General features: G+C 37.7%; 1 protein-coding gene across 1 annotated transcript in view; it reads left to right on the top strand.

Annotated features, from left to right (window-relative positions):
- Positions 1–27,210, top strand: part of KHDRBS2 (KH RNA binding domain containing, signal transduction associated 2) — a 296,595-nt gene that overhangs the window by 136,801 nt on the left and 132,584 nt on the right. Inside the window, exon 4 of the mRNA XM_057369432.1 lies at positions 14,849–14,995. Coding sequence (XP_057225415.1) covers positions 14,849–14,995 — 147 coding nt within the window. The remainder of the gene's footprint in view (positions 1–14,848; positions 14,996–27,210) is intronic.

The raw sequence follows: 27,210 nt of genomic DNA, 5'->3' as shown, positions 1-27,210 counted from the left end.
AAAAAAAAAAAAAAAAAAAAAAAAGCAGGCAGGCAGGCAAGCATCTTTCCTTCCTGGTTAGCTATTGTACAGATAAGTCCCTGACAGGTGGATGTCTCTCTGTGAGTATGAAGAAGGGACATTCCCAGAAAACGCTCATGCAGTCTGGTGCTGGAGGGGGCAGTGCRGCCCCTGGGACAGGTCACAAGGAACAAGGGAGGGACAGTGGAAGATTCGGACAAGTGAGCCAGGGGGGTAATAGTCCCCATTGTGGCCAGGGGTCGAGGAGCATTGTTAATGGGAATTTTTCATGCTCTGTTTACCAGAGAGGAATCTCAAGTGCTTTTTCCAGACTTGCCCTTGCATCTTAAGGGAGTGTAGTAATATAACATGATGGCCACAGAGCCTTTTTTCAGACTGCAGAGGGGCAGAGCCTGTCCTTTCATGACAGATTTACTGATTGTGAAAGGATGTAATTGGTAAACGACAGCTGAGAGGGTTAATTAATCAGCTGCTGTGGCATAGCTGCATTCCCACAAGTCCCTGGAGCCTGAGCACCGTGTGGCTCTTCTGCTGRGGAACTCCATCACTGTCAAACCCCTCAGTAATTTACATAAAACAGAGYAAATGGACTTTCTCATAATTAGGTGCATCATCTCTCTTAAATCATACCAGAATCTGTTGGCCAGTGTTGCTTTTGAAATCCCTGTTTCTGAGTGAAATAAGAATTACACTGTGCAACAGACGAAAATAAGTATGAAGCTGGTAACAGTAACATCTCAGGCAGCACTCACCTGATTGCTTAGGTTTTCATCTCTTTCTTCTCTCACCRTGTCACCAGCAGTGCAGCATCCAGGTCAGTTGTAAAATACTGCAATTTTCATGCAGCATGCCCAGGGAAAACAGGTAATGCTTAAATAAGTGTTTGGAAGAGAAAATTGTTATATACRATGTTTCAGATTTATGCTGGGTATGTTGTCTTTTCCTGAACTGTTAAAATTATGTCTGTAATCCTTCAGTCAGTTTCCAAAGTGCTGCCAGCAATCTTTAAACTTGTCTGACATGGCTACTGTACTTTTTTTTTCTTTCATGGTAATAATTTTAATAAAATAATATGACTGATGCTAGGCTCTTTTCTTCCACCCCCATCTTTCATAGTTACCAGTTGTATTTTGATTTCTTCTTTATTCACTTGGTTTAGGTTAATCCAGAAAGATACTTGGACCCATAAACTGATTTATTCACCTAAACTCCCAAGTTGTCTTGAGCACCAGCCTCAGCTTCAGATGAGTCACCCTCTTCTTTCCATTGAGAGCTCCATGTGACTGGTTTAGATTTAAATATGTAACTTCTGGGTGCCTAAGTCAAGGTAAATGAATTCCACTCAGGGGACACAAAAAATTGTTAATATGTGCTATAACTATCTCTATTCAAACTGGGACCTTTGTCTCAGGTCCAGCACATCAGCAAAGACCTGGGGTTGAACACAGCCTGGGGATAAAAATTATTATGTCCTTGAAGAACTTGAGTAATTTGGTCTTTGCACACTTAAACTCAAAACTCCTAACATTAGAAGGAAAATGTAGCACAGTGAGCCGAGWCTGTTAGGAGCTGAAGCGTTGATGAGTTTCTATGGTCCACGTATTCCTTATTTAGAAAACATTTTTTATTTTCCTTTTTCCCAATTTAGGAATGAAGGGAAGAAAGAACAAGAAATTTATTTTTCAGCATTTAATATGTCACAGCATTTGAGCATGTTCATGCAGTGATAAAAATACCCTCATCTTCTGTCTCAAATCTGAGGAGAAAGTCTGCCATAAACAGGGTTATTGTTCAATTTTATTTTACGTTCATTTGTACTGGTATTGAAAATGAGCAACAAGGGAGACCACAGGTGCTAAAGCAGTAAAGAACTGGAAAACAAATAAAATACTTCATTTTCAGCCAGAGGCAGGTTACTGTGTTTCCTGGGAAAAAGCTTTTAATAGAAGAAAATTTTGTATTAAACTGATGGTGACTTTAAGCAGAATTGACTATTATAGATTAATTTAATCTGCATATTTTGTGATTATCTGAGATATGGCTACCACGTAATGAAAATTTTGCAACACTCAAAGCTGTGCACAAGGTTATTTCTTCTTGCATAAATCTGAACACATAAAGGGGGTTGGAGGAGTGCTTTAAATTGCCAAGGATGATCTGGATGATAAAACTTAAGTGCAAAATGAATATTAATTTTCAGCGCAGTAAAATTAGCTGACTCTTTGAAGACTGCAGGTACTTAACCTTTCCTGCATTACAGTTATCTGTTTTAAACTGAATTTTAAAATTCTTTTACTCTTTCAATTTTATGCATGTTTGGAGTGTTGGTCCATTCTGGTTTAGATGCCATGCTTGTGGGAGATGGGGAGTTCTGGGTAGAGGAGCCAGAGCAGCATGCTGGGAGCTTTTWGAGGGAATGCCCTGGTTGTACTTGGCACTGACACCTTGGCATGGCCAGTTTAGTACCAGGGACCTGTTCAGCCAAGAGTGAGCTCCTCTGAAGTGAATGCACACCTGGTGTTTTCTTTGGGTGCTACAAAGAACAGCGTGAAATTCTGAGCGCTGGACTTTCTGGAGGAAAGCCCGTGCCATCCTTCAGGCTACATTCTTTGTGATTCTAGGATTTGGGTGTACCTTGCAAAGGAGTCAATCTACTTTCCACTAWAAAGGTATCTTTGTTCTTAGGTAAACAGTGTATTCTAAAAATTTGCAGTGAGGAAGTTTTGCACTGAATTTGCACTGAAGTTTCTATTGACTCACAGACTAAGTTACCCCAGCCAAAAGCTGCCATCATCACCCCAGCCAGGTTAYCTCAAGGTAAACAAACTTGACAGAACTTAATTTGACATCCTTTTAATTTTCCTTTAGAAGTGATAACTTCTTAAATTACTCTCTCATGGTACAGAGTTCAGGTCAGGTCCAGACTGCACTGCCAAGGAGCTGCTGTGACCTGAATTGTACATGGTCTGAGTGCTCTGCACATTCCATGAAAAKGAGCCTTCTAGTAAATTTCTATCAGAATAGCTATAATCACTACTCATTAAAAAATCATGTATTTTACTCAGACTCATTTACAGCTTATAATGGACTAATATCCTTACAGATTTCCATTATGAGAAGATTAGAAAATGTGTTCTTCATCTTTGCAGAGCAAGTCCCCATCATAGGAGATATGGCCAAGACTCTTTTTTGCAAGCTATTTTATTTGCAGTCAGGTGGGTGGCTYAAATCTATCAGACATAAAATCATGACAGGTCCCCAGCAATGGAAGGACATGGACCTGTTGTATTAAGTCTAGAGGAGGGCCACCGAGCTGTTYAGAGGGATGAAGCATCTCTCCTGTGAAGAAGAGCTGAGAGAACTGGGATTGTGACGCCTGGAGAAAAAGTTAAGGGTGATGTAATTGCAGCTTTCTAGTACCTGAAGGGAGCCTACAAGAAAGATGGAGAGGGACTTCTTASAAGAGTATGTAGTGACAGGATAAGGGGGCATGCATTCAAATTGAGGGTAGGTTTAGACTGAATATTAGGAAAAAAAGTTCTTTACTGTGAAGGTAGTGTGGAATTGGAAAAATTTGCCCCAAGAAGTTGTGGGTGCCCCATCCCTGGAAGTGTTCAAAGTGAGTTTGGATAGAGCTCTGAGCAACCTGGTCTAATGAAAGGTATCCCTACTGATGGCAGGGTGGTTGGAAGTAGATGGTCTTTAAGGTCCCTTCCAACCCATAGCGTTCAATGATTCTTTGTATGATTYTATGATATATGTAATATTTTTATAACATATTAATCTGTCAGCTATTTCTTGTGAGAAATCACCCAAGAATTTGCAATCTCATTAATATTGATTTGTCTAAATGAATGTAACATGAATAATTACATTTTACAGATAGTAAAGAAAGAAGTAATTTTGCCATTGAAAAGTGTGTTTGTGTTCTTCATCATTGTACAAAACCTAATTCTACAAGAAAAGAATTAGTGAAACCTGTAAAATCATGTGTGATTGTCACATGGGAGAAGGGAATATGTCATTTGCAAGACATTAAAATTCTGGATCAGAAAAAGGATATGTTTGTGAAAAAGAGTTCACACTGGTTGATTTTTCAGTTCTTTGATTTATCTTTAATTTGAAATATGTTTTCCRAAGACAGTGTATTTTTGAAGTCAGCTCAGGTATTGAAACATTTTCATCTGTGTAAATGCCATTAGAGATACAGTGCTTGCCAATTATTTATAAACTTCCTTTCCCTCACCCATTCCCCCGAGTTCAGTTTGTCTCTGCCATTGTGGCTTCCCTCCACTGATGTGGTTTTCACATCACTGCATGAAAATCAAGGGGATACAAGAAAATAGTGGTCTCTTGTAAATTTGTGGTAGTATACTCAAATCCATTTACTGCTTTTGTTTGCAATGTTGTGGTTAATCAAGGAACAGCCTTTAGGAAATAATTATTGACAATCAGCCAGGAAAATGAACTTTATAATACAGTTTATCAGACAGGTCTTTAAGCTGGTGGAAGCCAAACCATCCCCATTACCCTGCCTGGGCCAATATGGCAGTCAGGGAGAAGTCACTTCCCTAATATCCATTTTTAGGGAAGGAAATTTCCTGTATCATAGGTTCCACCATGTTTTAGGGTGCAAAACTTTAGCATGGAATCCTGCACAATGGTGGAAACTTGCTAGAAAAAGCAGTGAGGAGTTAAATGGGATCATCAGGTTGAGCTTTTAAACCTTKCAGGGGCTTCCCAGTTGGATATGAAAGGGTTCATCAGAGACACAACAGCATTATCCTTCAGAAAGTCCTGATGCGAGGAGGGAGTGGGGGAGGCTGGCACCACAGGAGGTGAGGAGGTGAAGGCAGCCAGCAGTTCACACACCTTACAGCAGCCATGATTCCTGAATTTGCAGCTGAAAGTGGCTGTAAATCACTCTCCTCTGCACTCTCTCAGCTCTGATTATAATGAGCACAGTGGCTGAAGTGTTGCCTTGATTTCTAGATGAAGCACCTGTAATGCTACTTTGAGCTTATTTGAGTGCTAATTAGTAATAGGATCTTTAACATCAGAAGTGGGTTCCATATTTGACATGTGACCACTTTAAGCATGCACATCTAGGTAATAGTTGATAAAAGATGCATCAGCAAGCAATTGCAGCTGTCATAGAACAAAAAAAAAGCAGATCTACATGTTGGGGTTTTTTCTCTATGTGTGCATTGCATCAGGCCCCACATTCATGGGTTSACAGTCCCAAATGAGACAGGAAAATGTGCTCAGTCTGCAACTCCTCAAAGTTGCAAGTTGAAAAGTTWGGGTAAGAATATAAGAACTAATCAAAATTGAGTAGCTTTCCAAGAATTAATTGTTTAAGGACATCCTGAACTGTAGAAACATCAARATTGCCAAGACATTGGCATTTAGCATCTCATATGAAAATATTTCCATATTTATAATAATTCTTTTCATCACGATCTGTTTTGTTTCTAAACTCTCTTAAACTGGGGCACCAAAATGGTCTAGSAGAAGTTTTGCAGTTTCATTTAGCTTCCTTTCTTAAAAATCGTTTAATAGAAAATACCCTATTAATTGATATTGAGCACTGAGCAGATTCTTTGTGTAGATCTGAATACAATGCCTTTAAGATCTTTCTCCTAAAATAACATTAACTAGAGTCTGTGCACACAGCAAGAGCTGCTCTTTATCACTGGAGAATTTTTATTACTGTTCAACTCATTTTCTGGATCACTTATGAATAGTTTAACAGAGCACGTTCCCAAATGATTCTTGAGGGATTCATCTAGCAACTTCCCTAAAATGAACACCTATTTCCTGACTTCCATAATGCATAACTTGATGAGCTCTCCAACTGCTACCTCATTAAGGAAAAGGTCAGCAATGCCACTTTTTYATTCAATAGGAGTGTATTGGGAACATCTGTCTTTCTTTTGTCCCTTGCTACTTTATGAATCCCAGAGAAGCTTAAGCCTGAAAGAATTATCAGATCTCCTTCACCCTCATGTGGCACTGCTGGCGAGACTCTTCACTCCAAGGAGCATCAYTGTGGCCAGTTCTGGCATCTGTAGATTTCAGGAGCAGGAAGCAACTGAGCAGGAAATTAGACGCTCACAATTTGGTGTTTAGGATCAAAATCATGCCTAAATCCTGGTTGTTTAAGTTCTTGTGCAGCTAKAAGCTAAGTGATTAGGCTGCACAGTTAGATTGGGAAAGGCTTGGAGGTCTCCTTGTGTAGGCACCTACAGTAGCAATTAGGCTTTGAATTAATACCTGCATGCATCAGTCAATCTGTTCTCTAGGCCTGAGAGAAATCTCAAATGAGTGGTTGAGCAWGTATTTACTTTCAAGTGTGTACTCAGAGCCTTCATCATGAAATTGGCTTTAAATGTAAATAAAGTAATTGCTAAGGACAAGTTTCAGGTTCCTTTATTAGTACAAGTGCACACATTTGACCTCTTCTGAGTGATTGTTTCAAAATACAAGTCTTTTGTTCTTCTTATGCATAAAATAGCTTAGACATGCATTTTTCCTCCAGAATTTTCTCCATGGTCAAAATATTCTACTCTTTCCTTCAGGTGACGAAAACCAAAGTCTTTAAAGTATTTGAATACTCTACAACTGGAATTTACTTGAATTTCAGTTCGATAGTGTGTAGCAAAATAATTCATTCAGAGCCTGGAGAACTGCAGAAAATTTATTTTCATATAAGTGCCTGTTTTTAAAGACTGAATATTCCTTGCAAATCTTGTGATACAAGTGATATTTATTCTTTGGAGAAAAAAAAAAATGTGTTCTTCTAGGACTAATATAATCATAATAAACTTAATGACAAAGAAGGGACAAAAAGATGATACAGATATTTAATTTAAATTTTCCTGTTTGTATATTTTAAATTACCAATACTGATTGTTATTAAACACTCACAGCTTTTGAGAACACTATATATGTAACAGATATAAATATGAATGTTTCCTGAATAATAGAAATTGTTGATAAATAAATTATTGTCAGTTTATGGAATTCTTAGCATACAGTTAAGCTTCTTTACAAGATAATTTGTCATCAGGTAGCTTGTTGAATTACCTAAAACAGTAGAGTTTTCTAATATCTATAACATTTGTATCACAGTCACTTTAAGGTGATTGTTCATGTTCTGTCTCTAAAAAAAAAGGGGTTAATATTTATAAAGCTGTTGATTCCAAATATAATGAAACAGAGCTAGATTGATGTAAGAGAACCAGTAAAATGATTCCTGGAAAGTAAAAATGACAGCAGAGGAAAAGAAGGTGCATTTTCCTCCAACCAATGTAAATGAAGTTATATCTGCTTTACTCAAATGGTTTGTTTCTCTTCTGCCAAAGGCTTGTTGCTTTATTTTTGACACAGTAAGCTCTTAAAGCTCTTACAATGTCATCAACCATTATTATATCGCTCTACTCTTCATTTTTTCAAATCACTAAATAACTGTATTTATCCTTTTGAATATGGTGATTTGGCATTGGCTGTCAGCAACCTGGGTGCAGTTGAGCAAAACCCTGTATCACARTGAGGAGCCCTTCCTAAAGGGATGGTGAGGTATGAGAACACAGTCTGTGCTCATGAGTTTTGATTCTTTTGTGCAGAGACTCATCCTCAGCAGTGTAGCCATCACTATTTACAGAGTTTACAGTGTGGCAGAGCCCAARCGATTGTTTATACCCTGAGATAGGCACGTGTGTGATCTAATGTTGGTGGAATTAAGAAGTGCACTGGAAGCAGAAGGCCTTATCCAGCCATGTACTTAGGTTTAAAATTAGACAGACCTTTGTAGCTGAAGAACAAATCTCTCTATCCCATGAGTGCTTTTCAGAACTGGTCATCAAAGGCAGTTAGTTCCCTGTGTTGTCTTTCCACTGACACTGGCAGCCCTGTGTCCAGTAAAAAACGTGTTGCCATCACCTGCTGCAGGCTACAAGCTTTGTGCTGAAACCATAGCACAGGGCTGGGACATGCCAGCCCTTCTCTGGACTGCTCAGGGTCTGCCCCCAGCTCCCTTTGAGCCTGCTGACTTCCAGCAGTCCTTGTCTCATGGTTGAGTGATTTTTACCTTTATGCTGTTTTACCTTTTGCCAAGGTTTGTTTTATATAGGTAATTAATAGTAACAATAATAAATCATTATTCCATGTGGAGGGTGCTGCTATGGCCCTAGAATAAAACTGGCACAGGGGRGTACAGGGTTGGGATGGAAGTGGAAAGGCATGGGATGATAAACTGCAGGTCATTAAAAGAGCACAGCCTTGGGGTCTGGGCAAAATCACTTTGAGTAACAAAGAGAGCAAAGAAGACATACACAGCAGATCTAAAACTTGCCATATCTAGTGAATTTGGATGGCAAATGGAGCTTCTTGCAGCTTCCTACAGAAGCCAGCTCTGTACCCCTGCCACTACCAAAACCTGGCTGTGGAAACCCAATACAACATCTTGCACCAAAGGTCTCAGGGTACTGAATCCACACCAGTGTCATCCTCTCCCAGCTGAAGGMATTAACCTTAGGACCCCCAGGGCAGTGAAAGGGTGAGAGTAAYACCAGGGAAAGAATCAAACACTAGAAAGTTAATTTGTGTGTCATTTTTGCCTGCATGGAATTTAAGCTGCAACCATTAGCATGGAACTAGACTTCTAATAAATCCTGACTAAGGGRAAAAAAAAAAGGAAAAGGCTTCTTTTAATGTATGTTTTTTGCCCATAGTAAATGGTAACACCTTGTTTGGAGTTCAAACAACCTACACTGTAACTTGGTTGCAACAAATTGCTAATTAGCCTCTCATAAATAAAAGCATGACATTTTCTACYTCTCGTTAATTAAGGGAAAATCTTCTTCCTGCATCTGAAGGCATCTGGATTGCAGTGATCCCTAGTTGTGATTATAAATTTTAAGATGAACATAATTCTATGAAGTAGTCTTCAGGTATGATAATCATGCATTTATTGAGGATCTTTAATTTCTTACATAAGCTTTGAAAACTTGTAATACCTTGATTGTATTGAATGAGGATCTTTGGCTTGCTTAGTTCTAGGAGCAGTTGTCTAATGCCCAAGTGGTTCTTACCTATTCTGGTTTAGGTTCTGCTTAGATTTGTACAAGTGCAGAAAYGTTTATAGGTCTGTGAACTCTATTGTGCTCTTAGTTTTCTGGCAGGGAATTTAAACATAGATCACTAGTTGTTGGTCACAGTGGTCACCCTCTGTCGCCTCAGTTTTGGCACATAGCACTTTAGTGTGTTAATCATTTTCCTAAACTTTTTTTTTTCCCCAAAGAATTTCTATTTTTTTCTTCATTTAACCTTTATATCAGGTGTTAGGGTTCTTTCAATAGCGATTGTGTTGTCATCACATTCTTCTGCTGATTTGTCTTTGTTCTCCTTTTCAACTCTAAACAAAAAGATGATTTAGGTGTGGTTTAGTACCTCTTAGCCATGAAGATGTTGTATTTCATTGCAAAAAGYGTCAGGAAATAAAGCACTGAAGGACGTGTTTGCCTAAGACAGTACTGAATGAACACAATTCTCTACTCCATTTCACCAAAGTAACTGAAAATTTTAATGATGAATCAAGTATAGAAAAATAATTGTTGTCATCTGTATCTTCAGTAATTTCCTCTGTTCTTTCTAAYGCCTGTATTTCATTATGGGGTCTCTGTGGCTGACTGCAGGTGTTGTGCACCCACTCTCATTGYGCTACTGTGTGGGCTCTCCTCATGTAGTCACCTACATCTTCTTTATTCTTCTTCCTGGAGTGAGAATAAATGGTTTAAAAACAAGAGTCAAGGAGCAGTTAAGGTCTTTTAGCTTCATTCTGTACTCTGCTGAGTCTCTTTCCAATGCCTTATGCATTATCAAATTGTTTCTCYATTCATTTTTTTTGTTCTTTTTCTGCACTGATACAGCCTTGGACCTGAAAGCTTTTTAACTCCAAACCCAGTACCACAAGAAATTTCTTCACTGTTACTTTTGCTACAATCAGTGTAGCAGATAACATTTTGATTTTTTTTCATTTGTGTCCAGATTAAAAATAAATGGGTTTGTATTTGTCAAACTGCATGCTCATTAATTTTCTTCCATACCATTGCCCATTGATTTTATAAATAATGCCTGTGTAGCAGCAGCCCTGCGATTATCATCTTTGTCTAATCTCTGCACTGTGCTTTTCTTYGTAAATTCTTGCAAGATATGAAATCCATTGCAGTTCTCATATTGTTCTTCAAGCACCAATTGTTTCTTTTCGTAGCTGTATTTGTTTCGTTATAGGAAGTTCTTTGTATTATATTGGTGAAATTTATCTCTGAGATCTACACAGTTCCTGATGAAAGTTGTTTTTCTATTATGCCTTGATACTGTGTTATTTCAATGTTGTGAAGACACTTTATTCACCAGTCTGGACTGTATTACTTTGTTTTCTGTGCAAGCTCCATTTCTTCTTTCAACTTTATTCCAGTAYTTTTATTCAGGCATTTTGGCCAGGCTTCCAGACAGAAAGCAGTTCTCTGTCAACAAACTTCCTTTAAAAGTGTTAGGACTCCTTTCACATCCAGAGATAATTCTTCATTTTTCTTGGCCTTTATGTTCCTATCACTTACATACTTCACTTTTGCAGAGGKCAGTACTCCTAATATTTCTGCAATAGAGTTTTATGTGTCACTTTCCCTGCTTTGGTCAACTGGAAATTATAAAACACAGTAGGTGTTCCAAAATATCTGCTGTCCTTATGAGGGGGTGGGTTATAGAGCCATGCATCACTTTGAGGGTGGATGGATTCAGCATTGTGTGACAAGACACTCCAAGCATGCAAATGAAAATGAAGAGAGCCTGAAGCACATGGCTGAGGGGAGCTGAGTTCTGTCCCTCTTGAGAGATGAAGGGAATTGATATGCAGAATGGAGTAGAAGAGGATCAGGATGGGGGGCAGTTGTCTCTGGAGGGTGATGTGCGTTTCCTCTGCTGTGCTTAACCCACTCTGAAGTGAAACATTGTCATCATGAACTAAATAAGAACCACATTATGTACGTGAGAGTCAGTACTAAGAGAGATYGCCATCACTGATCTAAAAGCCCCGGGAAGGTATTCCATTCCTTTCATAAAGCAGAACTAATCAAGTCCCAGGTTTGTTGTTTTTCTACCCTAAGATTCAGTGCCTAAGACTTACCTGCATTTTGCTTGTTTTCAGGGTAGCTTTCTTCAGTGAATCCACCAGGCTTTTGATGCACATCACCTTTCACTGTGATTCATTCAATGCCTACGTGAGTAGGCTTAAGCAATTACCATTTCTGTGCTTGGGCTGTGAGGGAACAGCTTGGCTGCTGGGTGGACACTGGCCGAGGCTGTGCAACCTGAACAGGGTCCAGAAAACTGCTGGACACGATGTAGAATGTAAAAAGCTATGAGAATCCTCCAGAAGTTACAGACAGCACCTTGGAGAATACCTGAACCTCAGAGGTGAYTAAGGCAGAGTTAGATGAGAAACAGCCAAAGTGCACAGGTAATTGCACTGGTGWGTTAGAGGCCACTAGAGCCCTGCAAGGCCATTAGCACCCAGATAGCCTTAGACAGAGCACCACATGATGATGATCTCACCTGTTCTGCCTTAATGTACCAGGTGCTGGAAGTCTCATAATCCATCTTAGTCCTCACCAGGGCCACATGGGGTGTTCATTGAGTCAGAAGCTCAGTTTAGAGGAGATCCTCCTGATCATTCCCAATTCCTATTACTCTAAAGTGAACAGAGCTCACAGGGTGTTAACTGGATTCCTCTCCTACGAAACTAAATCAAAGTTGGGCTCTGGAAAAGTTCTCTGGCTTCTAATGGGAACTCAGTTTTTGCAACCAGACTACAGCTAACAGGAAGCAAAACCCACTGCTGTGCTACACAAGGGCCAGGCTGTCATCCTAAACAGAAGCAGTGTGGATGTTGGGGCCGCAGCACTGACCATGTTGCTGTGCAGTTGGCATGTGCTGCTTGCTAACAAAGWTTTGCAAAGGTTTTGTCCAACTTCACATGCTCCTGGGAGAGTCTGTTCATCTGTCCCACACTTGGAAAGCTGTGCTAGCTTCCAGTAGGGATAATATGTCRCATCAACGAGTGTCTGTCGCCCCARCTGTGTGAGTCATGTCTATTGTTTGCTGTCAGATGCCTGCTACCTGACAGTTTTAATGCAAGGCTACATTCAGCCCCAAAATAGTTATATCCACTGGCTTTGGGAAGCAGAGTTTGCTTGGTACAGTGCTCAAATGGACTGTGAGTTCTTACTCTTCCATAGTTTTTCTTAATTCAGTTTCTTTGTGTCTGCACACACTCTTGAAAGAGAAGGAGCATTATTGTGACATTTTACCCGATTGTGGGAAGAGATATCGTGTGAAAATTCAGTCTTTAGTACGTTGTGTTCCATAAGTAGAAATTTCCTTATGTATCCTCAGAAAGGAATGTGTAGGACCTCATGGCCCCAGCCTGCAGTTTTTAACAGCTACAGAAGTGCCGAGTAGTGACAGAAAAGCATGTGCTGAACCCAAGAGGCAAGTTACAAAATTGTGTTTCAAGAAATCCTGAATTTGTTCAGGAACTAAAAGAGAAACATAATTTCCATTGTTACCACTGAAGAAACATGTTCCTAACTTTCTGTAGGACACGTCTGTGTTATAAAATCATGTTACTGATGTCTTAAATGTACAAAATCCTCATCAATAGTGAGCCAAACACTATTCTTTTGCTTTTGCTACCTTTGAGAAAAAAAGTCCTTTCCTGAAAGACGACTTTGGGGACTTTCTGGCATTTTTTTTTCTTCTTTAATTTTTTTTACCCCAAAATCAAAAAAAAAAAACGTGAAAGAAAATTCCAGCAATCARTAGGATGTCACTTTATAACTATTAAATCTTATTTCTGTTGAACTTCTCCATATCWTTTTTTTTCGGAAGCAGTAATCAAATGTGTGGATTTTTTTAACAGAAAACTGAAGAATCCTGTAACATCTCATGATACCGTTATATTACGCTACGGTTCTTATGGACATTTCAATCAGATTTCAGTGATAAACTAAAATGTCAGATAYTTTAACAGTAAAAATAAAAATACTGTGACAGTTGTGTTACCTATCTTAATTTTCAGATTTCACTTGAAAACAATTATGCCAATTTTCAAATTTAAAAATAAAATAATCACATTTATTGAGTTATGATTTTATCATAATCTGCAAAATGTTGACTTAGCATGGAGTCAGATCTAGGGCTSTGGAGCTGAAGGATGTAGCCCTTGTGTATTTTCTGGAAAAATCAAAAAGTCCTTGGGGCTGGATCCTCTAACATAGATAAAAAGAACTGTATATGTACTGTTAGTRGCACAGCATCGTGCAAATGTTTTTGGTGGCAAGCAGTAGCCGAAATTAGCCAAGGCTAAAATAAGTTAATGCATAATTAAATAAGCTAAATCAGTAAGAATTGCCATTTGTTGTTACAATTTTTGTATCTTAGCTAAATGTTCATATTATTTAGTATATACTAAAAAGCTGTAACTTCTTCACCATTTTCTGTGACGTTTTCTGTATATACATACTTTCTTCTAAATTACATTTCTCAAAATATTCTTGAAGACTGAGAGTTCAACTCATCAATTCTTTAGCATTACTTATGACTATCTTGTGTAGTAATGACATAGATTTTTTATTATGTTGTCATAACCAGTGCCATTAACATGATCACTATTTTATGTCTTTGATTTTTATGGAACAGTAACTACTTCAAATGTATTTTGCAATTTACATTTGCYGCCTCAAAGCTTTGAGTAAGAAAGTGGATTGACAATTGTTCTGAYAGTTTTCAAGACATTACTGTAACACGAAGCAGGATTATTAGCTTACTTTGTAGCGAGAAAAGCAAGTCCAGAGGAAGATCATGGAGATGATCAGTGCTGGAGCCCTTCTGCTGGTTACTCAGTCTGGAAAAKGGAAGGCTCAGCATAAATTTATGGCWGCCTTCAAGTGCAAAAAGAGGGCTRCAAGAAAGMCAGAGAGGGACTTTGTAAAAAGGCACATGGTGATGSGACAAAGAGTARTGRCTTTAAACTGAATGAGGGTAGGTTTAAGATTAGATRTTGGGAAAAGGTTCTTCACTGTTAGTGTGGTGAGACACTACAACAGTTTGACCAGAGAAGRTGGATGCCCCATCCCTGGGAATATTTAAGGCCAGGCWGCATGGGGTCCTGAGCAGCCTGATCTGGTGGAAAGTGTCCCTTTTCATGGCAGGGGGCCTGGAACTGAGGAGTCTTTAGGGTCCCTTCACACCCAACCAACCATCCTGTGAGTCTGTGATTCTGTGTCTCAAATAGTGGTCCTAGGGCATATTTTCCTTTAGTGATAGTAAAATGTATAGGCTGCAAATATTCATTGAAGGACCTAAGACTTTRCTAAACAATAGTGGTTTTTAAAGTGTTTCAAAATGGTTAAATGCATCTTTATTTTATGGGTTTTTTTTTTTTTATTACGAGCTAAGATTCAGACAGATGAATGCAGCTTTTCCACTGCGGATTTAGTATGTCATACTTGCTTCTGGAGTATTTAGCATTTCTTCACTGTGCTGATTAAAATCTGTTGTAGATGATAATTATGCTGGTTTTATCATTCAAACACTTAAAATTGTTTTTTAAATCTTTAAGTGGCTTGAATTAGACTTTTATTTCTCAAAGGATTTAGGAGTCTGCTTGTAGTATGTCCTTCTGTCATGTTATCTGTGAAAGCTAAATCACTGCAAAATTGTGAGATTGCCAGTTTTAAAAACCAAATCCACCCTTTCTTCATAGGAAGAAGAACTAAGGAAAAGTGGAGAAGCCAAATATGCACACTTGAGTGATGAGYTGCACGTACTAATTGAAGTGTTTGCTCCACCTGGGGAGGCGTATTCTCGTATGAGTCATGCCTTGGAAGAAATTAAAAAATTCCTGGTTCCTGTAAGTCRCTTGTAACATTCTTCTGTGACACATTATGGTTTTGTTGCATTGAGTTTGTTCCTTCTTACAGCAGCTTTAGACTAAGGAAAAAACTCCTTCAACCTGTTCTGTTGAACTTTCATTCTTCATTCTTTTGTCTCAGGGAGATGCCAAACAGGCCATTGTCACAGTTGGTGCCCTGACATATTTTCTAGGTGTTTTATTATTTCCATTTGTCAATGGTTTTTGCTTTCCTTTCTTAGTTTCTGRAGGAACTGTTAGATTACTTTTGCTTTCTGATTGCAGACATTAGTCATTTGTGTGAGAGTACACTTCCCAGATTTTTGAATATTTAAGTCTGTAAAAACATTTTAATACATGTAACAATTTATCTAAATATCTTGCTAATGAACTTAGTGAATTTCTTGTGGAGCAAACAGCATGAGCAAAACATTCCTAAGACATTTCACTTCAGCTTATGACTCAGACCACARTTTAGCAATCTTCTACAAGCTAGAAGAGAGCAGAAGCATACTGAGGCTGTGAACCTTTTCAATTTGATTTATACTAAATATATCGCTTCCTGAAATATTTACCTTCATGTCTATTGATTTTCCTCAAAACCTCTAAAATATTTTTCCACATTTGTATATTTATTCCATGATATTTTCATACTTAAATTTGTCTTAGAATTGAAGCAGATGCATGCTAAATATCAAGTCAAGTAGTACTAGAATTACGTGAATTGTTTTCTGAGGTCTATCCTGAGAGTTCTYAGTGCTCTAAAAATGTTCAAAACTTATATCCCTTAAAAAGAATATGATGAGAGCTTGTTTCTATTTGTTATTAAAAAATGAAGTGTGATAACTGTTCAAGTCTCTTGATAATAATGGAAGGATTCAATGTCTTTTTGTTATGAGWAATATGAAGCCAAGATAAGAGATGTTCATGGGAGGGACATGCATAATTGCATGGCAGAATTTCAGTGCATTTTCTGGTGTGRGCTTCTTGGTGGGGGAAAAGGAGAATACATTACAAGTAACATACTGAAGCAGACTATTGGAATTTTCAAAATGTTAAGAGCAAATTTTTTTTAAGAGCACAAACTAAGTAACTTAAGATGGTTAAAAATAAACGTCTGGATATTTATTATAAATAAATAAGTTTGTTGGCATCAAGTGAATGCCCAGAAATAAGCTACATTTGAAACAAGTTAAATCTGTCTTTTTGATTGTTCATTGTCATCCCTTTGTTATGCATCCAGTTTGGAAACACTGGTAATAAAATACCRTTTAAAATTCTTTGAAATAACTGTGAGACAAGAAGACATTTTCTTTTTCATGATTTCTRACTTTATTTTGAATATACAATACAATGGACAAATTAGGTCAATATTGTAGTACTGGCAGCATATCCTGGAATGATACTTTGGCTGCTAGCTAATGCTGAAGATCTGCCAAGCCATTACACTGGAAGAAAATTTATCATTAGGTAACRTGTTCCTGAAAAGTCTGGACTGTTAAAGCTTAAAATGATAACAGGGCCAATTACAAAATTTCCCAGTCCTTTGGATAACCCTATTTCCAGTTGTTCATGACTTTCCTAAACTTCAGATTATTTCTGTAAGAGGTTCCTGTTTAAAGTTGTCTTCTTATGTCCTTTTCATTCTGGAAGAGAGCTCCTGCATTCTAGCATGATATAATGGTAATGCACCTGGATTTTTAACATCAAGTATTCTGTTTAGCCTGGGTGAATAAGGGAGAGAGACCCCAGTGTGTTTTGGAGTAGTATTAAAATTTATCTGTGCAAGCATATATTTCGTATGACACATTATTTATTTGTTAGGATTGTAAGTATTTTCCAGCACAAGTATAATAGCTACACTGGAGGAAATATAAAAACAGGTTCTTTGTTATGAGATTTTTAGCATGGTTGGCAGTGGCAGTAATACACCCCTTTACAGAAGGCCCCCAGATTTGTCAGGCACAATTTGCCCTTAGTGAAGCCAACTTAGCTGTCACCATTCACCTCCTCATTTTCCACATGTCTTTGCAAAGTTTCCAGAAGGATCTCTACCATCTCTTTCTGACCTGAGGTGGGACTGAAAGAGCTGTGCTTTCCTCTGTCTTTCCTCTGTTTTCCTTATTTCTCTTTTTGAAAGTGGAGGTTACTTTTCCTCTTTGCAGTCAGTGGGAGCTCCAGTGGACTGCYRTGGCTTCTCAAATAYGATGGACAGTGGCTTTGCCACTTCCTCAGCCAGTTCCCTCAGAGGGAGCAGATGCTTCTCATCAGGTCCCAKGGACTTGWGCACCTTCAGGTTCCTCAGATGTTCTGAAATCCAATCCTCACCTACAGTGGGCAGTTCTTCATTCTCSCAGTCACCACCTCTGCCTTCTGCAGCCTGGCCAGTGTGGCTGGAGCACTTATCCATGAATACCAAGGCACAGATGTTGGTGACAGCCTCAGCCTTCTCCATGTCCTGGGTAGCCTGGTCTCCTGTTTTTTTCCAAAGAGGGCCCACGTTTCCCTGCGCTTCCCTTTATCCCTGATGTACTTTGCTGTTGCCCTTGACATCTCTGTCCAGTTTTAATTCTATCTGGGCTTTAGTTTTCCTAACCTGATTTCTGGCTGCTTGGACAATTTCTCTATTCCTCCCAGGCTGGCGGTTCTTGCATCCACCCACTGCTGCCTTCCTTTCTGAGTTTGTCCATGAGCTCCTTGTTCATCCATGTAAGCCTCCTTTCATTTTTGGCTGACTTCCTCTTCACTCCTGAGTGGTGCTCACTCCTGAGCTTGGCAGAGCTGATCCTTCAACATAAACCAACCTTTACTCTTCCCTCCGGGGAACCATAATCACTCCAAAAAAGTAACAATTTACTTTATGACTTGTTAGTTTTATCCCCTCTGCTTCATTTCAGATTTACAAAGCATTTATTAACTGACTATTTGCAGCATGTTTCAAGGCTTTTGCACTCAAAAACATTGCATCAGATAATTTTCATTTTGTTCCCTATTTACAGCATCTCTTGAATTTGTTTTATGATGTTTTGTTGTTTATAAGACCTAATTTATTGCAGCAATGAATATTGGGATTGCATGACAGGGATGAAAACAGTAGAATATAACAGTTTTATTTATACCAAATCAAGGATGTAATAAACTATTCAAATGAGTTTTCACACTGCTTATGAATTTTGTGAAGATTACATGAAATATTACCCTCAGAAATTACACTGATCATGTCAGTTAAATGGAATAATGCTTTTATACCCTTATCSAGAATTTTTAATGAGACTGAATCTTAAGATAAACCCCCAGAAAACATAATAAAAGTAGAAAAATGTAGAAGAGGACTGAGAAAAAAGAAAYTGAGCATCTATTAACTTAAGCAAAGTTTCCATCAACAACTACTTTCCATTTAAATATGATTGCTTTATTTTCACCTTCAACCTTACCCAATAATAGGTATCCATATTATCACTAGTGAAGATTTTACCTCCAAGTTGGAGTTAGAACCCACTGTTGGCACTGTCTGTCCCACAGGTTAGGACATTTCAGAGCTGTAGCTCGGTCTCAGGTGCTGCGTTGGGCTCCTCCAGCAGGGGTTTCAGTGCATGACTGAGCCCCAGTGTCTGCAGCCCTTGGTGGTTCTCCAGCTTATACTTTAAAAGCCAAGCTTTGTTTTACTGTCTGCTGCTTCCATTTTGCAAACAGTTTGGGGTCTGTGTGAGAGTTGCCATCAGGATGTTGTTAACTGGTTGATAAGGTTGTTTTGTAACTGACTTTGCTAGTTCTTTGGTGGATTTTATACAAAGTTAAGGCTTTGTGGGATGTCATATCCAATTACTACCTAGATACTGTGCTCCATTTTGATCTTGGTATGAAAATTTGAATATAATTTAAATATGACAGATCAAAAGCCCCACGATTAAGTGAATAGGGTTAACCTCAGAGTTTTAAAACACAACTGCTTGCTCCATTGTTTTCTGTCAGCCTAGTAAAAATGAAAACTGAAATATGCTCCCCCAAGTCAAGGTTTTATATCCACTATCAACATTCGGAACTGATGGTAACATAATGGAAATTAACCAGTGTTAGCTATGTGGAAAGTACAAACAGTAGGGATGCCTAGAAGGAGGACATGTTTTGTAGATTAACCTTTGTGGCCAACACATCTGATGAAATCCATAGGTATCTGACAGCCAAGTACTTCTGATCCTAACCTGCCAGGGACCGAGGTCTGGGTGAGGAACCTAAGGCTGATGTTAGATCTCAGTGCCTCAGAATGGGATGCAGGGTGAACAGATTAAAAGGGGACACTGGGAAGCAGAGCTTAGAAACTTTTCAAGCTTTAAAATCTGCTGATTTTTAAAGGTTTGTGTCTATWAAATGCAGTTAAGTTTTTTCACTATTAAAGACCAATGAAATTCTACGTCACTCTTGTTAGATAGGATTATATAATTTTGTTTTACATCCAAATATACAAATGTATTTTCTGAACAGTCTTCTTTCCATATAGTAAGGACCTATACTGTCTTTGGGAATTCTGTGTTTTCTAGTAACATGCAAAATCTTTTTCTGATTCACATTTTTATCCCTTTAAGCAAAGCATTTTCATTTGACATGGTTAGCATCCCTTGGGAGAATGAGGGAAGCAGATACTGATCATTCATTTTCCATATGAGTGCTCTGTAATAGGGAGCTATTATGTCGAGGGCAGATTGCAGCTGCGGTGACACGACCACTTWAAAAAGATTGTTTACAACTGTGCGGTCAGATGATCAGGAATCGAACCAATTACCACTTTAAAAGCTGCTGTCCARCATATTTGCATACATTACCATAGCCACTTGTATCTGCTTTAAATTGAGGCACGTTGGCACCACTCGGGAGCTGGGAATAAACACGTGGTCATCTAAAGCAGCCCAGCTGATGGACGGTCACTGGTGATCATTTGCCTGTTCAGTTTTCTGGGGGTGTTCATCAGATCAGATCAGATCAGATCAGATTCTCTTAATAGGAATGGCTGTGGTGAGGCAGCAGGTGAATGTAAAGTTTTGTTTTTAATTCAGGCTACAATCTCTTCCAGACTTCCTTGTAGGTGCCTAAATAGCTTACTGACTTTTTACCTTAAATTCTTTTATCTCACGTTGCTCCATMTCATTGATTAAAATGATTTTCTTACCTATCATTAGGAACATTAATTATTCTCACTGATCCAGATAGTGATGAATAATCACTAAGGAAGAAGAGCCTTCCAGTGAAATACAAATTTCCTAATTTCACATTGGAAGTTCTTAATACAAGAATTATTTATGAGAAAATTGAGAATTACGGGAAATTGAAAACAAACTTTGAGGTCAGTTTGTTTCAGTGGGAGCAATTAAAACATCTTAAAGTTTAGTTTAGTCCCTTGAAAGTCTTTCTCAGTCTAATATTCCAAAAGAAATTATTTTACCTCATACATTTACTGTATATATAGGAACTCATATGTAGTACAGACCAGTTACAGATAATCTGTGTACATACAGCACACAATAACAATTTTGTCAGTTTTAGGTATATGGCATTTGTTTTGCACATTTTTTGTTAGCCATCTGAATTTCTACTGTGCTGCAGTATAATATGAAATCTTTATTTACATACCATTTCATATTCCATGGTTTTGTAATCTAATGTTTGTTTCTAAATAAGCTCTGGTGTGGGTGGGGGAATGCCAATCTTTTTTTCCTCTTTCAARGAACCTCAACAGGCAAAGTTTTTCCCTAAATATGACACTGAGCAGCAGCACAGCTGCATCTCTGAAATACATCTTTTATGCCTGTCAAAGTAAATAATTTACACTTGCACATTCTGCAAAAATAMTTGAAGCAATAAATAATTAGTACAGTAATTATTTAAAAACTGTGCTGTGAAAAAATTTTAGCAGCTGTTTTAATTTTTCTGGGTTCTGTTTCTCCCAGTGTACAACATCACTGGCAATTTCACACACAMTTTTTGATAATCAAAGGAATAAAAATCCAAAATTCTCTCAAGGCCTGAAATGTCATAGCAGTTTACCTCTTCATATATTTTTTTTCCTAAATATTACTTAAGAAATCAAATTAATATGAATACATTCAAGTATCAGTGTACTCAAGAGAGTCATCACAACTTATGGGTTGTGGTTCTTGACTTTTCTTAGATCTTGATGGTTTTTTCTTACAACAGTGATTGAGTGACAGCACTTGTGTCATTTAAATCACTTATTTGAAGTTTGAGGAAAGTACTCCTAAATCATTTCCGCAAAGTGAACATTTAGGGGTGGAGATGTACACTAAAATAACCTTTTCAACTGAAAATTAAACTCCATTATTTTTCAACTGACTAAATTTTTTAATATRCTTATTGATATACCATATTTTAATATACTTACTGATATACTATATTGAACCAGTATAGACCACTGGTTCTTTCTGCTGTAACGCTATAAAACAGATGGCAAAACAAAGAGCACATAATTCCTCAAATGTCTTTATGTTTGTGTCATGAAGAGTGGGTCATCTGGTGACTTGCCCGACTAAGTATCTTTTTCCCAGGCTTAGCTCCCCAGCTGCTTCAAGGCGATACCTTGTCACCTCTTGTGTGCTTTTTGGTTCTTTCAAGGAATTTGTTATTAGCTTAACTGGTTACTTTAACTTGCAGGTTACTTATCTCTGTTTCACATATATGAGCAAAATGACAATTGTATTTTTAAGGTTTAATTCATTTGTGAAGGTACACTTAAAGTAAAAAAAAAAAAATTCATGCTGTCATTCACATTGAAAACAATACTTTAGGTCCTACAGTGTGTTGGGGTTTGTTTTGATTTTCTTTATTTTTAAAAACAAAATGAAGAGAGATTTGCTAYTAGTGAATTTTGCTATTAGTAAACTTTTAATGTAGCAAAAGTCAATGTAGCCAGTTCTGAGGATGCTATGTAATGGTCACTTAGGAAAGCATGAAAGAAAAAGCAAAAATGCAGAATACTCTTACCTCAGTTGTGTTCTTTCAGCTTCCAGCAGTCAAAAATTGAATCTCTTCAAGGCTGCATTGAAGACCATCTTGCCTTATACCCTRCGGTAGCTTTTACTTCTCTTCCCTGAGTTTGTCAGAGGCTTTTTTTGAACCTTAGTTAAGCTTCTGGCCTAAGAAAAACTTTAGATTGCAATGAGTTTGGCAGTTCAGTTCTGCACTGAGTGTAAAAAAAAAAAAATAAATCAAACCAAATCCCACTTATTCTTGTTTGTTCTAAAGCAATTGCTTAACAGTGAGTGAGTACCCGCATCTTCATGCATGATTCAAAACAGAGGATAATTTCACACCAGTCCTCACTGTTACATTGCTCTGGATTTATTTCTTTCCTRGCCCCCAACTTTTATTTTACAGAAGCAGAGGTAGCTCTAGTGTTCCCTCACATTCTTCTGACTATCCTTCTCTCTTTTCTTTTGCTTRCCTCTTTTGTTTTTCTGTTGGGATGAGATGGCCAAGATGTCATGCAGTAGCTCATCTTGGTAGTCAAAAAGCAGTCCRGTAATGGAATGAATCTTCTATTGTTTTTCTAGTACTATTTTTAGTACTTTTTCTTCTGAGCTTTTTCTAGTACTATTTATCATTCTTCCTGCTTGCACCAATTTGATGTTTTTTGAATGGCATTTGYAAAAAATCCAGGGCATTTTTGTTGAATGATCATAACTAATTGAGAGCTATTTACTTTTAGTATTTTGATGTTTATCAATACTTCAGTCTAATTATTTTCATTGCATTACTTTGCATTTATCATCACTCTTTTTTTTTTTTGCTGGTTTTATTTCTAGTAATAGAATATAATGAGACCTTTCAGCAATTCTTCACAATAACCTTTAGTTTTTATTGCTTTGAATAATTTAATTGAAGTACTATCACTTCATTATTCAAAGTTTTAAATAAAATTTATAAATACAATGAGCAGACCAGGTTTTTTAATCACTCAATAAGCTCTTTCCCTCAGAAAACAGAAAATTATAATAACAGTCCAACTATTTTTAATGTTCTCCCATAACCAAGAGAGAAATATTAATCAACAAGTTGCTCTGTTTTAGCATTTGACAACTGTTGGTGTGGCTGATGAGAGTTTGGCTGATGAGGGTTTTGATCTCCATGTCTGGAGATGTTTGGAAATAGGTGTCTCATTTGTTGTATTCCAAACCATTAGGAGACTTAAAACYTTTCAAACATATGKAATATATATAARTATATATCCTTTACTTYCTAAAACTTCATGTTTGYACATGCTGAATGTATACAGGCAACTCTTCTGTCTTGGAGAAGTCCATTCTGTGCATGAATGTRTTTTTATCRTTCATCCAGATATTTCTTGTTTAGAAAAAGAAGGAATCCTAATAATATAYAGACTTGAATCTCTGAAGACAGTAGCATTATCAGTCATTAATGATGCAGAAAAAGCGGAATGTTTCTGTGAATATTAGTTGTGTGGCTGGAAAATATAAAGTGTGGTATACTTTCATATTACCAAAATGATGCAATACTCTGCAGTTACTAGTATAGTAATATTAATTTTAGGAAAAAAGTAGAAAAAAATCAGGAGTGTGGAGTAGGGTCATAGTGCGCTGGTGTGAGAGCAGCAGTTCTGCTGTCTAATGGCTGATGTCTCATGCTTTGTGTTTCATGTTTGGACTTTGGGCCTTCTGGTAGGGAGAATGTTCTCAGTCTGAAGTTTTATGTATACCAGGCAGTCACCACTTCAATTCATTTGTGGGTTTTTTTGGCACCTTATGTGGGTATTTGCTCTTCAGTGAGGACATGTGCAGCATCTCCCTCACCTTGTGGTGAAGAAAACTGGGAAGGACTGACTGTTTTAGGACTACAGGAATCTGGCAGATACAGCTGGAATTGACCAGTGAATCAAAAGTTAATTGTGATGGAATGACAAGCAGTGGAATAAAAATGTGGCCAGTGAAAGAAAGACCTGCAGGAGCAGCGTGACTGTGGGGTGACTGCACCATGACTCCAGCATGGCCAGAGTCCTTCACAAAATAGTTGGGGAAGATTGCAGCCTATAAAATAATAGAGAAAATAATCTAGCCGTTACTTCGGTGGTTTTTATGTCACAATAAAAATTAGTCAACAAATCCCATTTACTATTCAATGAGAGTTTGTTGATAAAGTTGTGTTAGTGACATTAAATTCCATTAAAAATCTGTCCATATGTATGATGTGTCAAATCTTCTTAATAAGAATATTTCCCTAAATATTTATGTCTGTAGCAATTTTCTTAAGGAGTTGATATGTAAAACTACTTTGTCTGTCAAACCTGCTTTGTGTATCAAATTTTGAAAATGGAAATTTGCATTTTAATAGATTTTTATCTCAACACAGCAAGTTCTTTTGGGTGAGACCAACACAGGSAGTGCAATACTTAGACCCTGTAGCAAAATCTGTAGCCAGGCAGCAGATGAAGAAACTTCCCGTGTGAGAATTGTATCTCAAAGTACATTCCCAGCCATCATCCCACTTACACCTGCATTCTAAAAATGCTGATAGTTAGGATGAATCTAATCTCCTGCCTGCCTTCTGAGTTTACGCACTTCAGTTTGGAAACATCAAGGTGAGAGACAAAATCTTCAGATGAACTAAGTGTGAAACTGGGAAAGGATTTTAATAGGAGAGGAGGCATTCCAGAGCTGCCCATATGTCATTGACTGCTGAGGGAAACTGTGACTTGGATTAAAACAGAAGGAAATTCTCTTAGGTGCACGAGCCTTTTTTGAAAGAAAGCCTGTACAAAGTGTAATCTTTCTGAAGAGTTACATGATGACTCTAGAGACTAGTGATCAAGTTTGTTCAGAGCTGACTGACACAGAAAGAGGAGTGAGGCAGTCCCAAGGCTGTAAATGGGACTCAGCTGGGAACGATGGCACACAATGTCACTGGCTACTAGAGACAGCTCATTGAGAGAGGCAGGCTGAGGATAGAGTCAAAAAAAACATGCTTAAGAAATAACTCATGTTGCTTATTCACATTACTTGAGTACAATTACTACCTGCCTCCTTGCTTGCTTTTTTCTCTCAGCTGTTTRAAAACTCTTCAGTTCATGCAGTTTCTTTTTCACTTCTTACTTACTAAACATGGAAAGACATTTGAACTCTCTCCTTTAGGCATGCCAAGGACAAATTTTGTATCTGTTGGACACCAGCTCAGCTGCTGWGTTATTTCCATGTTGGTGTAACTTGTGAAAGAACCAGTGAGTAACAACGTAGTTACAGTGCTGTTGAAAATCAGAGTTTTAGAGCCAGATTGGAGGGAGTGAGAAATTCTTGAAGGCAGACAAGCCCAGCAGGATCTGTGGCTATTTCCGATTGAGGTAAATACTTAACATGTATGTTTATAATGGATACTTGCCACGGAGTTAACCCTGAGCAGGTCAGTTCAAGAAGGAATTGAAAACAACAAAAACATCCTTATTTTTCAGAATATTCCTTTGGATTGTCAATTTACTTTTATAAACTTTTAAAATTCAAAAATAAGACACTGAACAGGAGTTAAACCTGGGCGCTAAGATTCTGATCAGACATGATGAATAGACTTATATAGTCCAAGAGTTGTCAGTGGAATAACTGTCAGAAAAACACAGAAAAAAGTGGTTTTTTTTCAACTGGTAAGGGGTTCAAAAGGTCTTTAGAGAGATTAAAAGGTCTGCTTTTAGAGAACATTTCATGGCTGCTTGTATTTATATTTTGTTTACATTGTTMCTGCTTTTGAGCAAGTGAAAAAAAAMCCAAAAAAACAAACTACCTTGTTCTAAAGACATGTTCCTGAGTTGTTTTAATGTAGTCATGAGTCCCTAGACTGTAGGATTTCCTTAGGTGCCAAACACTCATTGGCCACTGAGTTAAAATAGATGGAGAAAAACAACCAAGAGCTGTAAAATAACTGTAGTTACCGTGGATGGGAAACCAGAGCTATTATCTCAGAAGGGCYGAGAGAATTCCTTCAATGTCAAAAAGGGGAATTGCATGTGTAACATCATGGTAAATCACAGGATAAACAACTGTTATCTCTGCCCAGTCATTACCCTTAAACTGATCAGTTAAAAATCGGTAAAAGAAACAAATGCTAAATTAAACAAAGATTTTGCTCTGATTGGGATTGAGAKTTCTTTTCTGCCTATAAACACATCAGAAAGACAGATTGTGCTGTGGCTATTGGCTGGTCTACACTTGTATTTTGCTTTGAAAAGCACTTAATAGATTTATGTCAGTCTGTAAAATGAGCTGCATGCAGAGTAGGAGCTTGCATACCAGACTGAAGGCAGGTGCAGTTAAAGACAGAGGTGATACAAAGCTCTGAAAAAATAATTGTGCAGTGGGAATGCTGACAGTCTGCTTGACTACCCCATATTGTGTGGTRCAGTGGGTGATTCATGTCATCCAACTGGATGAGTCCCTGATATGCTATTGCATATCTGCACAAAAATGTGGCTTTACCATCCCCATCTGTCTCCCAAACACTATGAATATGTTGCAGTATGTTTAAAATGATCTTTAATTTGGTTAATCAGTCTTYACTCAGAGCTCAGCTTTTTGCATGGTCAGAAATCATATTTTCTGCTGGATCGCAAGTCTGTTTTGTAGTGCAATCATGTATTGCAATGTCACTTTAAAAAATAATTTCTTTTGTGTCACATTTCAGACTGTCTGAGTCATATCCTTAGCATTAAAATAGGAAACAAATAAAATCTGGATGTAGCTTTTTTTCTGCCAAACCCTAGTCTATTTTATTTAAATTACTGTGTCCAGCCATAGTTGAAGGCCATATATATGGTATATCAATTAAATCTCAATGTGTACTGCAGCTCTCTAATCAGGTCTGAGCTAGAAGTGATTTTATGTAGTTTAAGGCCAGTGGGAACAGAGAATCTAATTGGTTTTGTGTATATTATTATGGAATAATATAATATATGTATCATGTTTCATACAATGATACATATTTCTGTATTTACTGGAAAGTATATTTCTATAATATAAGGTGGTCTGTTATTCTATAATGTTGGCCTGTTAGATTCCTTCCAGCTACCCTTACACCAGATTTAGTTATGCATCCTGCTCTTAGGTCATCCAGCTGTTCTGCACAAGGGCTCTGATACTCCTGGCACGCACAGCAGGTGAGGAATGAGCAGCTGAGGACTTTTATTTATGGAAAAATCAATATTTCCAACC

This window comes from Malurus melanocephalus, unplaced genomic scaffold (genome assembly GCF_030028575.1).
Source record: "Malurus melanocephalus ecotype Western Australia unplaced genomic scaffold, MMel_1.1 scaffold_109, whole genome shotgun sequence".
NCBI classification, from domain to species: domain Eukaryota; kingdom Metazoa; phylum Chordata; class Aves; order Passeriformes; family Maluridae; genus Malurus; species Malurus melanocephalus.
This window is presented reverse-complemented; position numbering and strand designations above follow the sequence as displayed.